This window comes from Emys orbicularis, chromosome 3 (genome assembly GCF_028017835.1).
Source record: "Emys orbicularis isolate rEmyOrb1 chromosome 3, rEmyOrb1.hap1, whole genome shotgun sequence".
NCBI classification, from domain to species: Eukaryota; Metazoa; Chordata; order Testudines; family Emydidae; genus Emys; species Emys orbicularis.
Window position 1 is genome coordinate 124,087,074 of NC_088685.1, and position 12,647 is coordinate 124,099,720.

General features: G+C 37.6%; 1 protein-coding gene across 1 annotated transcript in view; it reads left to right on the forward strand.

Moving 5' to 3' along the window:
• The window catches only part of MAP3K4 (mitogen-activated protein kinase kinase kinase 4), a 207,067-nt gene that overhangs the window by 109,355 nt on the left and 85,065 nt on the right, over positions 1–12,647 (forward strand). The window contains exon 6 of the mRNA XM_065401448.1: positions 3,038–4,428. Coding sequence (XP_065257520.1) covers positions 3,038–4,428 — 1,391 coding nt within the window. The remainder of the gene's footprint in view (positions 1–3,037; positions 4,429–12,647) is intronic.

Genomic DNA, 12,647 nt, shown 5'->3' on the forward strand with positions numbered 1-12,647 from the left:
GCAGAAAAAGAGGAAGGAATGATTTATATACCAAGCAGCAGTTACATCCATTCCAAAGATGTCAACATTTTCCAGGGAAGGAAATAGACAAAGCCAAAGTTTTGTTGATAACGTATCTGGTAACCAAGACAACACAACTTTATTCTATGTAAGGGCTATTTTACAGCATCTGTCATATAAACTACACCCAAAAATGCTGCTTAATCATTACATATAAATACCAAGTTAAATATTAAATAGCAGTAGTAGAGAGAAATTCAGCTAGAGGCAAGAAAGAGAGAAAATAGATTTCTCCTCACTTTTAAAATGAGCTGGAGAGTCTGAAATTGAGATACACAAGAAGGCTATTCCAGGTGGCAGAAGCTGTGGTAAAGAAGGTGTGAGATTGTGCAGTGGGACAGAGAATAGGTGAGTGATATAAGGAAAAGGTAGGATGGTCAGAGCAGGTTCTGATAAGTAGATTGGAGTGGGTCCATGGAGAGATTTATAAAGTGGAGGGCACATTTTAAATTTATATCCTTCATATGAGTGAGTTTTTTGAAGAAGGTCATGCTTCTTTGTATGCATGAGAAGGTGGGTGGTAGCATTCTGCACTTGATAGAACATGGATAGCCTATAAAACAGGGATTGCAATTAATAGTGAAGATAAGAAGAGACAGGTTTGGATGGAGAAGATTTCAGCAGAGTGGGTGGTCACTTGTTCCGCTCTTCTGCCTCTCTATTGATTCAGCTTTGTCTACATGGGAAATAGTGTAGTGTTAGTGAGAGGTATAGCTGAACAGAGTCCAAACACAGTTTTTGTCCTCTGCACTTACACTTAAATCCGTGAGCAGCACTGATTCTACAAAACCAGTTGCTGACACAATGCTATTTTCATATGTAGACCAGGCCTCATTCTTCTTCCTCATTCATTCCATTCCCCACACTTATCACTAGACTTGGCTGACAATTTTAAAACAATGCACCAAAAAATGCAGTTTTGGTTTGCCAAAACTATTTGCAAATTTGTATAGAGTTTGCCAAATAGTTTCAACCAAACTAAAAAAGTCAAAATGTTTTGGTATGTCAAAACAGAATGTTTCATTCTGAAACATTTCATTTAGCCTTTCAGGCATTTTGACAAAAGCAAGCAGAAGACCCACAGAACAGTCAGAGAAGAAGGTAGTGCTGATATTTCTGCTGCGCAAGGCAGCAGGCTCCACATAGCCACTTCGTGTGTGGCAGGCTAGAGCACTGTAGATTTACATCCCAGCTTGCTGTACACTAAATCACCATATAGACATGCCCTTAAAATCCCTTCTTCAAGGACTATTTATTTTACAAAAAGTGGAACATTTTTGAGAGGAGAGATTGAGAAATCCCCATAGCCCAATGACTAGGGCACTCTCCTGCAGTGCGGGAGACCCAAATTCAAATTCCTACTCCCTGTCAGGTAAAAGGGGGGATTGAACCAGGGACTCCCACATTCCAGGTGAGTGCCCTAACCACTGGGCTAAAACAAATAAGGAGAGGGGTACCACCACCAGTTTTTCCTCTGGCTGTTTTGTGAAAGGGGAGACCAGTGGCTGGACTTTTATGCAGCAGGCCATCAGTCTGTGAAGGGTATCTGCTAGCAGAGGCTGTGCATGCACAGAGTTTGAGGAGAACCTTGATTAGTGGCCACCTCCCTGATTTCTATCAGGGCTATAATGCAGATACTTTCTGTAAGGAAAGGTATGGGAATGTACTCAATATAGGGAATAATCCTGCACTGGCAACGTGGGATGTTTACAGCATTTTGCATTGTTTCTCTGTTATAGGGAAATAACAGCTTGTGATACGTTTCCATCTGGTTGTGGTACAGCTAGTGTTGGTTCCCTTAAGCGTACTAGATATATATATTAAAAAGTGCTGAATTGTAATTAGCATTCCATCATTACTAAAATATTTTCAATAAGATGCTACTGAGATGTTAGAATCTAGGTCATTGGGTACACTGTTCTGACTGTTACAGCTTGCAGATACAAACTTTATTACACTTCTAATGTATTCAGTGTAAAGAAAGGAGAGTTACTGGCATCAGACAAAATGCTCAGTGATGTAACTTCGACAATTTCACATTTTGGTCACTTGCCAATTTCCCCATTTTGTAAATACTGTATGCAAGAAACTAAAGAAGGCCCCGACCTTTACAGTCAGTCTGCCTCCAGGCCATTATTCCCTCTGTGCCCTCTGGATTGCTGCTTAGTCACTGACTCCAGCTGCCACGTGCAGCAAAAGAGGTAATTATAATTAGAAGTCAATTTTATTATAATTTTATTTAGTACTGCAAAATGTTCTTACCAGTGGTTGCAGAGTTAAAACCTATTGTTAGAAAATCCCACAATATAATGGTGTGCTCTTTATTTTTAAGTGGATTCAGCATTTATTTATTTTGGAAGTATATATGTTCTAGGGTTTTCACTTGTGTATATGAATTGTTGGCATCCAGTTGACTGTGTAATTAAAAGAGAAAATTTTGGAGCTATTGTATTGTGTTGTGCCAGTAACTTGTGGATTAAGATTGATGGATATTCAGAGGTGGAAAAATCCTGTTTGGTCATTTTATAGATACCTTACATTTGACCTAGATTTTTTAAATTTAGCTTTTCCCAGTTCAGTTTTTTTTAAATTCCCGCAGATGGAGATTTAGAGTAACGTATGACTGCGTATATAACTTTTAAAATCAGTAAGTTGATCAGATACTATGATGATACATGATACACATTACAAATACAGTACAGTATAAATTATATTAGCGGAGGTTATGGCATTCTGTAAATAATAAGGAAATGCTACCTAAACTTATAAAATCAAAATGAAAATATTACTTTTAATTATGGAACTGTTTTCTATCTATCTATTTTAGCATATGATAGAAATACAATAGAATTTGGAAGCTTGGCTGGATAGAAAGTACAAATAAAATAAGACTCATGAAGTGTAGTTAAGGAGCAGCGTTCTTTAAAAAAGGTCCTCATGTTGCTGTAGTCAAATTCTTTTTCAATTTCTTTTACAGAAAAGATGAGTGCACCAAATCAGCCTCCACAAAAAGACAATGGCAAAACCACTGACAATGTGGAAGAGCACAGCTATAAGCACGGGAAAAAGATCCGAGCCACCCTTAGGACAACAGAACGAGATCTCAAGAAAAATGTGCAGTGCTCATTCATGTTAGACTCAGTTGCTGGGTCCTTGCCAAAAAAATCAATTCCAGATGTTGATCTCAATAAGCCTTACCTCAGCCTTGGCTGTAGCAATGCTAAGCTTCCAGTCTCTGTGCCCATGCCTATAGCCAGAACTGCACGCCAGACTTCTAGGACTGATTGCCCAGCAGACCGCTTAAAATTTTTTGAAACCTTGCGGCTTTTGTTAAAGCTTACCTCAGTCTCAAAGAAAAAGGACAGGGAACAACAGAGAGGACAGGAAAACACCTCCTCTGTCTGGTTGAATCGATCCAATGAACTGATCTGGCTTGAGCTGCAAGCTTGGCATGCAGGCCGGAGCATTAATGACCAAGATTTCTATCTGTATACAGCCCGTCAAGCCATCCCAGATATTATTAATGAAATCCTCACCTTCAAAGTGAAGTATGAAAGCTTCTCCTGTGTAAGAAATGGAGCCAGTTTCAATGGTACTTCAGGAGAAGGACATTGCAAAGCAGCCCATGGAACTAGTGCTGTGGGTTACACAAGTTACTATGAACACCTCCATCGTCAGCGGGTCTCCTTTGAGCAAGTAAAGAGGATAATGGAGCTGCTAGAGTATGTAGAAGCACTTTATCCATCTCTGCAGGCCCTTCAAAAGGACTATGAAAAGTATGCTGCAAAGGACTTCCAAGATAGGGTGCAGGCACTCTGTCTGTGGTTAAACATTACAAAAGACTTAAACCAGAAACTAAGGATTATGGGAACTGTTTTGGGCATCAAGAATCTGTCTGACATTGGCTGGCCAGTGTTTGAAATTCCTTCTCCTCAACCGTCCAAGGACAATGATCCAGAGGATGAGGAAGATGGTAGGGAAGCGGAAGTAAAAGAATCCTCCGGAACATGCATAGAGGAAAGTGAAGATGAAGAACAAATCTCTGAGGAGAACGTTGAAGAACTCAGACAAGCCATCAAGAACAATTTTACCAATAAGCCAAATTTTGACTTTCAGCTACAGGACCATTTTTCAAGGAAGCTTGACAGGCTTGAATCAGAGGATGACTTGGCCTGTTGGGTTATTCCAGAGTGCAGTGCCGAGGCAGGCTGCAGCAGACACTGTTTGACCTCTATTTACAGGCCATTTGTAGACAAAGCACTGAAGCAAATGGGGTTGAGGAAGCTAATTTTAAGACTTCACAAGCTAATGCATGGTTCCTTGCAAAGGGCCCGTATGGCATTGGTAAAGGGTGATCACCAGCTGGAGGTAGGTTCCTTGCTGGCATAAATGGGAATACTGTAGATTCACTCGACTCTCCACCCCCCTCAGTATTGTTTCAAATGTTACCTACCACAATTGAATCAAGAGCTTGGAAAGCATCAGTTATTTTTCCCTGACAAACCAGTTTTCTGACTTACATTTTTCTCCTTTTTAAAAATAAAAATAAAATCTCATTCTGGACCCACCTGTTTCTTACCTTTGATATGTAATCTCTTCTGATTAGAAACAGGTGTTTTCTCAGGTGTTGCAATTTGATTTATAAAGTGTCTCACTCTTATTATGTAAAGTGGTAGTAATGATTGGTAAATTCCAAGAATCAGTAGCTCATTCTAATTGCCATATTTGTTTGAGATAACTTTATATTAATGAGTTAATCCTTTTAATTTTCTGAGAGAAAGGAGATGCACTACTATTAAGAGCCTATTCCAGCTACCAATGAAATTAAGAAATTTTTCTGTTGACCTCAGCAAAAGTAAGAATGAACCTTACATGTAGCATAAACTATATTTACTATAAGCACCATTATTGTTTGGTAAAGTTCTGATGGTTGGAAGTTAAAGCTAGACAAGTTCAATTAGAAAGAAAGGCACACATTTTGAACAGTATCAGGGGGTAGCTGTGTTAGTCTGTATCCACAAAACCAACAAGGAGTCCGGTGGTACCTCAAAGACTGAAGAAAAAGTTTTTTTTATCCACGAAAGCTTATGCCCAAATAAATCTGTTAGTCTTTAAGGTGCCACCGGACTCCTTGTTGATTTTGAACAGTGAGGGTGATTAAACATTTGAACGTACGACCAAGGGGCAAATGGTGGCTTCTCTACCTCTTGTCTTTAAATAATGACTGGATGCCTTTCTGGAAACTGTGATTTTGCCATGCACAAGCTATAGACCTCAATATGGGATTAAATTCTATGGCCTTTGATATACAGGCAGTCAGAGTAGATGATCTAATGGTCTCGTCTAACCTTAAAATCTATGAAAGAAAGTGGCTTAAGTCCATTAAATTTTTCCACTGACTCTTATTTGTTTTCATTTTTTGTTTCAGGTTATAATACACTAAATAAAGAAAATTATGAGTGAATTAAATGGAAAGTGATGATGGAAACAATAAACTGAGTAACAGAGAGTCCTGTGGCACCTGTAAAACTAACGGATGTATTGGAGCATAAGCTTTCGTGGGTGAATACCCACTTCGTCAAACGCATGTAATGGAAATTTCCAGAGGCAGGTATAAATATGCAGGCAAGAATCAGTCTGGAGATAACGAGGTTAATTCAATCAGGGAGGGTGAGGTCCTCTGCTAGCAGTTGAGGTGTGAACACCAAGGGAGGAGAAACTGCTTTTGTAGTTGGCTAACCATTCAGTCTTTGTTTAATCCTGATCTGATGGTGTCAAATTTGCAAATGAACTGAAGCTCAGCAGTTTCTCTTTGGAGTCTGGTCCTGAAGTTTTTTTGCTGTAAGATGGCTACCTTTACATCTGCTATTGTGTGGCCAGGGAGGTTGAAGTGTTCTCCTACAGGTTTTTATATATTGCCATTCCTGATATCTGACTTGTGTCCATTTATCCTTTTATGTAGTGACTGTCCAGTTTGGCCAATGTACATAGCAGAGGGGCATTGCTGGCACATGATGGCATGTATAACATTGGTGGACATGCAGGTGAATGAACCGGTGATGTTGTAGCTGATCTGGTTAGGTTCTGTGATGGTGTTGCTGGTGTAGATATGTGGGCAGAGTTGGCATCGAGGTTTGTTGCATGGATTGGTTCCTGAGTTAGAGTTGTTATGGTGCGGTGTGTGGTTGCTGGTGAGAATATGCTTAAGGTTGGCGGGTTGTCTGGGGGCGAGGAATGGCAATATACAAAAACCTGTAGGAGAACACTTCAACCTTCCTGGCCACACAATAGCAGATGTAAAGGTAGCCATCTTACAGCAAAAAAACTTCAGGACCAGATTCCAAAGAGAAACTGCTGAGCTTCAGTTCATTTGCAAATTTGACACCATCAGATCAGGATTAAACAAAGACTGTGAATGGCTAGCCAACTACAAAAGCAGTTTCTCCTCCCTTGGTGTTCACACCTCAACTGCTAGCAGAGGACCTCACCCTCCCTGATTGAACTAACCTCGTTATCTCCAGACTGATTCTTGCCTGCATATTTATACCTGCCTCTGGAAATTTCCATTACATGCGTTTGACGAAGTGGGTATTCACCCACGAAAGCTTATGCTCCAATACATCTGTTAGTCTTAAAGGTGCCACAGGATTCTCTGTTGCTTTTTACAGATCCAGAGTAACATGGCTACCCCTCTGATACAATAAACTGAGTATACTGGTTGAAATGTCATGCAGTAATTAAGGTCCAGGATAATTAGGTATGGACTTCTGAAGTTTTTATGGCTAGAATTTGTAGCCCAAACAGGACCTGAATTCAGGTCTTCAGAGGTGAATTAAGTCACAATGCCATTTAGGGTTTACTGTCTATTTTTCTAGATGTAGATTTCAGCACACTGCACATGTAAGGACAATATATGCAAATGCTTCACTTCATCTAATCCTAACTACACAGTAAACAGTTCTTACACAACATACTACAAATTTAGTATAACACTGAGCAATAGTGAAAAAAACTTAAGGCATCGTGGTCACTTCAGTGTTAACCGCTTTATCCACGAACTTCACCTAAGAAAATCTGTTAGCAGTTGAAAAGAAATTGCATAATACCAGCTGCTGACTAAACTTAAAATGTTCTATATAATTTTCTTTCTTTTTAATGATGCTGTGAACCGTTATGACCATGATAATAGTGTAAGTGTACATGAATGGAAATAATCTTGCAAGATGCTATGTTTGTATATAACTTTAAGAAGAAAAAGGAGGCTATTGTATTATATATTAGAAATGGCATCTGATCATGTAATTAAGTTGCTATTCAACATGGCAAAAGTATTTCCTTAGTTGAGTGATTGATTATATAATCTTAATAGTGTTTTGATAGAAACAACAATTTTCCATGGAGAAATCCTTTCCAGTAAACTAGTTACGTAGCTTCATGAATTGCTAACTCTCCTGACACTTAATACTGCAATAAACATAGGTAATTTATGGAATTTGTTTATTATATCTTTGTATTTTGGAACAAAAATAACATTTCTTACCATAAGCTCAATAATCACGACATAAGCAGTGTTACATACGTTTTAGACAATATGTATTTAGCAATACTAGTAGTCAGGGTTTTTTCTTCCATCATGAGGTAGCATTCTTTAGTGGCAGGACTAGTTCTGGGACCCAGGGATCCTTCTGCATTCTAATCCCAGCTCTGATATGAATTCCCTCTGTGCTCTTGGACATGTTGCTGGATCCTCTTGGTTCTGTTTTCCTATTTGTAAAAGGATAACATTTATGTATCTCACAAAGGGTTTTTGAGGATTAATAAGTTCACATTTATAAGTAACTTGACGGTGTGAAGAACCATGCTAGTACGACTACTGTTGATCTTGAGATCATTTTGTTCTCTACAGAAAATACATTGAAACTATTGGCTGAAGTTGCAGCCAGCTTCAAACTGGCTTCTGCTTATGTTTTCCAAGATTTTGTATGAGAATGTTTGTGCATTTCTGAAGCATATGCATGTGCAAAAAGTTAGTTCATGTACATGCTGATGTGTGTGTGCCATTCTGTGTTAGGGAACAAATGTGCATTCACATTTTTATAGGTTAAAAAAAATTGAATCGATGTATGACAGTTTGGCCCGATACGTAGAGCATACTTTAAAAGTGAATAGAAATGAAAAATAATTCCAAGGTCTGAAGGAATGCCTTTGCATATTTTTTTTTCCTGTTTATCTGTTCAAATACAGCTGCATGCCTTTCTAGAGCAATGGTTCTCAAACTACAGCTTGTGAACCACCAATAGTTTGCAGAACCCTTGCTGGTCCCTGTGATTAAACATTCTGAGACTCAAGCAGAGGAGTACTTCTAAGACCCACTGATCATTAATCTTTTTGTAGAATAGTTGAGAGCACCTTTATGACCTCAGAGCACTCAGTGGGGCTCATTTTCACTAAGCTGTTCCATCATTTTTGGACTATTGAAACATTTGTAAACTTCCTGTGCTCGCCCAAAAAATAATGGGATATTGTCAAATTGGAAATCACATTTCTCTGAAATGCTTTACCTACAGTAGTAATAGCTTACAGCTAACTAAAAGAATACAGCAAATATATTTTTCTGTTTGCGTACTTTTTGCATTTGACAGTACTCTGAATATAGTCATTTTCACTGTTTCCCTTTGTTAGTCAATCCCATTCCCCTTTGCTGAAAAAACTCTTGTAGATTTCAAAAGGGAATAACAATATAATTTTTATAATTAAAAAAAATATTACTTAAAAAATTCAGGGACTGCTATTAAAAGGGTTAACTTTTAGAGTCTATTAGAAACGGCAATTTTTAAAAGTCCCCTTCAAAAAAAAAATTCAAGTTAACATTAAGGTATAATTTCCTTTTTTGTAAGTGTAGGTATGCAACTCTGAGGTTCTGTTTATTGTAAATAGCTTATCAATTCTGCAGGGTTTTTTGTTTGTTTGTTTTTTTTACTGCAGACCATATACATTAAATAATATTTCCACTTTTCCCTTCCCCAAAACAATTTATAGAGGAAACATTATGTAATTATATATTTCATTGCTAATTTTGTTTTTTCTTACACTTTATTTAATCCTTGTATGTATATATCATGTTAGTGTACAAATGTACTTGCGTTGAGAATCAAACCATAATAGGTACAATTTTTAAAAATTCGTGAATGCCGTAGGTGCCTAAGTCCCAGTGGGGACTTAAGTGCTTTTGAAAATAGGACTTAGGCTCCTAAATTACTGTAACTTAAGCACTTTTTGAAAATTTTACCCAGTGTTGGCAGACTTTGTTTTTTCTAGGTTTGTCCTGATCTTAAGAACACTTCTTCAAATGCTGATTAGGGCTGCCATTGTGGCGGGTGCATTTCACTTCCATTTTTGTGTTTATCGTTTTATTAGTTTCCTGTAAAAGTATTAAAATCATGACGTTTCACTGATATTTTTTGTACTGAAAACACAAAAGTAAAATTTAGACTAATGCACAATTTTATATATTGGATGAAGATTTGTGATATTGGCTTCTCAGTCTGGGGGCTTGTCTACACAGCGGAAAAATCATAGTGTAGCTGGTGCGCACAAGCTGCTCTGCACTAACTCCCTATGTGGACACTCTTATTGTGCACTAGAAGTGCCTTTGTGCACATTAGCTTAATACACTTTGAATGTGTATTAAGCTAATGAGCACAAAGGCATTCCTAGTCTGCCGTAAAACTGTCCACAGGGGGAGTTCGTGCAGAGTAGCTAGTGTGCTTTAAATTCACACCCAAGTTTATTCCACAATAATTTCCCCTTGTAGACTAGTTGTTAGAGACAATGACAGCACTGCTAATCTACAAGAACACTTGTTGTTATAACAAAACTATCCTACTTGTAGTACATTGTTTTCAGATAAGGCTTGCAAAAGTAGTTCTATTACATATGTGTATGTAATGTATAACTTTAAAGTCTTGCAGTGATTATGCAAATGTCCTTACATTGTTTTCTTTTCCTTCTGGAAATATTACCTATTATATAGTTGTATCTGTTACAGTTTACTTTTGTGGGTTGGTGAGGCTTATTGTAAATCAGGATGACATTTTTGTTATAATAATTGAGATCATTGGTGTTTCATTATAAATCTTTGTGTTACTTCTGTTAAAGAATTTTTATATGTTGGCTGTGTGCTTGAGTATACACATGTACATTTTACAAAATGTGAAGAAATTTTTACTGCAGTGGCTATTTAAAAACTAGCTTTGATTTAAAAAAAAAAAAATTCTGGTTCCTGAACTCTATTTTGAAAATGAATTGTTTATGTAATTTAAACATTAATATCTAAAAACTCAGGAAAAATTAATTTGAATACAAATGTTTATATATAGTATGAAACTGAGGTTAGATATTCATCACACTTATGACCCGGTACTACAATGAGATCTATGCAGATGAAAGGCTTCATCTGTATTAAAGTCATGTAGGACCAGGGCCAACATTTTCAAATGTCTATTTCAAAATTAGAGACCTGGAGTAAAATTTTCAAAAGTGCTTTGGGGTATGCTTACATGGCAATTATACACTGGTATCTGGCCCGTGTCAGCTGACTTAGGCTTGAGGGGCTCAGGCTGCAGGCTCTAAAATCGTCAGTGTTGACATCTGGGCTTGGGGGAGCTTGGGCCCTGGGACCCTCCTCCATTGTGAGGTCCCAGAGCACGGGCTCCAGCCTGAGCCTAGACCTCTACACTGCTGTTTTTAGAGCCCCGCAGCCCAAGTCCTGTGAGCTCGAGTCAGCTGACCCAGGCCAGATGCCAGGCTTTAATTGCAGTGTAGTCATACCCCTAGTGACTTAAGTCCCACTTTCAATAAGAGTTAGGTGCCTTACTTTTTAAAATCTGGGTGTATTTAGTTGCCTAACTTGTATTGGATATGGAACTAAGGCTTGTGAGAGTTTAGGCACTTTTGTAAATTTTACTAAGAGAGCCATATTTTGGCACCTAAACAAATGGTGTAATATTTCAGAGGTGCTGGAAAAATGTCTACAGAGAATGATTTGTGGCTACTCCGAACTTCTGAAAATCAGGCATCTTATTAAGTAGCTTAATAGGGATTTAGGTGTCTAATAATATATGCCCTATATTTGAAAGTCTTGCTGTATTATCTCCAGTGTTAGAAAATGAAATACCATTTTTAGTTATTTTGTATTTTAATCCTGTATTCCTAGAAATAATTCCCCAGTATTATGAGAAGTCTTGGGTTGTTTGAAAGATTCTTTTAAAAATTTACTGAACAAATACTAAAATCTATATTCTCATTAGCTATATTCCAAGTTGAGAATTTAAATTTCATTAGGTTATTTTTGTTACTAATACAGCTCTTAAAACACATTGTTGGCAAAAGTGTTTTTGAAAAAACTGTATTTATATTAAAACGAAGACATGAACCTTCAAATGTTTGCACATTAGCAGTAAAATTCATCCTTACTAATTTTCATATGGCTTATTGCTAATGAAAAAGTCCCTTTTAAAAAGCTTTGACTGCTATTGTTATGGTTCCATTAAAGCCCCAGAAAATAGATTAATTTTAAAAAAGTTGAATTAGGTAAAAGGAAGGTGTAGTGAGATTTCTTTTGAAAAGATTAATTACTTCAGTAGCAGACCAACTAGTCGCAGGGTTGCACAGGAGTAGTGTTGAAATAAATCATTGATTTTTTTTTTTTAACATGAAATTTTATACATATATAAGCAGAAATGTTACACACTTTGTATCACAGGTACATGCTGATTAATTCATCTTGGTCTCTTGATTTTTGTCCCAGCAGAGACTGAGAGTTCTGTGGAGACAGTGGGTGAAATCCTTATCTCATTGAAGTCAATGGCAAAACTCCCTAACTTCAGTGGGGCCAGGATTTTATCCAGTGTATTCCACCTTTTGGGCGGAGGAGAAGGGGTTCATGCTTTTTAAAGCTGCTGGTTCACTTGAGAAACAGTTGATTAGCTGTAAAGGTGATTTCATCTGGTCATCCTAGAGAGGAAATGAGGGTGATGACTGGGACATAAACCTTGAAGGGGGGGGGGGGGGAGAGGGCAGGAATTGAAGTTTCAGTTTGGAATGGATAGATTGTTGGAACACAGAAATCCCTCTCTATTCATATTGTTTTTCATGGGTTGGTGGAAACTCCGTGTAAGGAATCGCCATACTACCCTATTATATGCACAGGAATTAGTTTTACTAATTATAAAATGTGTATAATGCAAAGAAGCCCATATCAGCCCTTTTTTGTCTTTAAGGTGACTAATCTGGTCAAATTCAAAGAACTTTCTATCAAATAGTAGGCTAGTGCTTTTTAAAGTTCCTTTAGAATCTATGCCTGCCAACTAGTTTTGTGCCATTGCTAAAAAGCAATGAACACTGTACGTTGCTGGAAAAGTACATTGCCTAACTTTGTCAGGCAAAATAATTCTGTATGACTGTTCTGGGAAAGCAGAGCTTGCCTGATGCAGTAGGAACAAAATGTCAAAAATGTGAATGTGGGTGTAAAGGAATAAACAAGTTTTCTATTAGCTGGTGAGCCTAAAAATAGTTAGCATATTTAA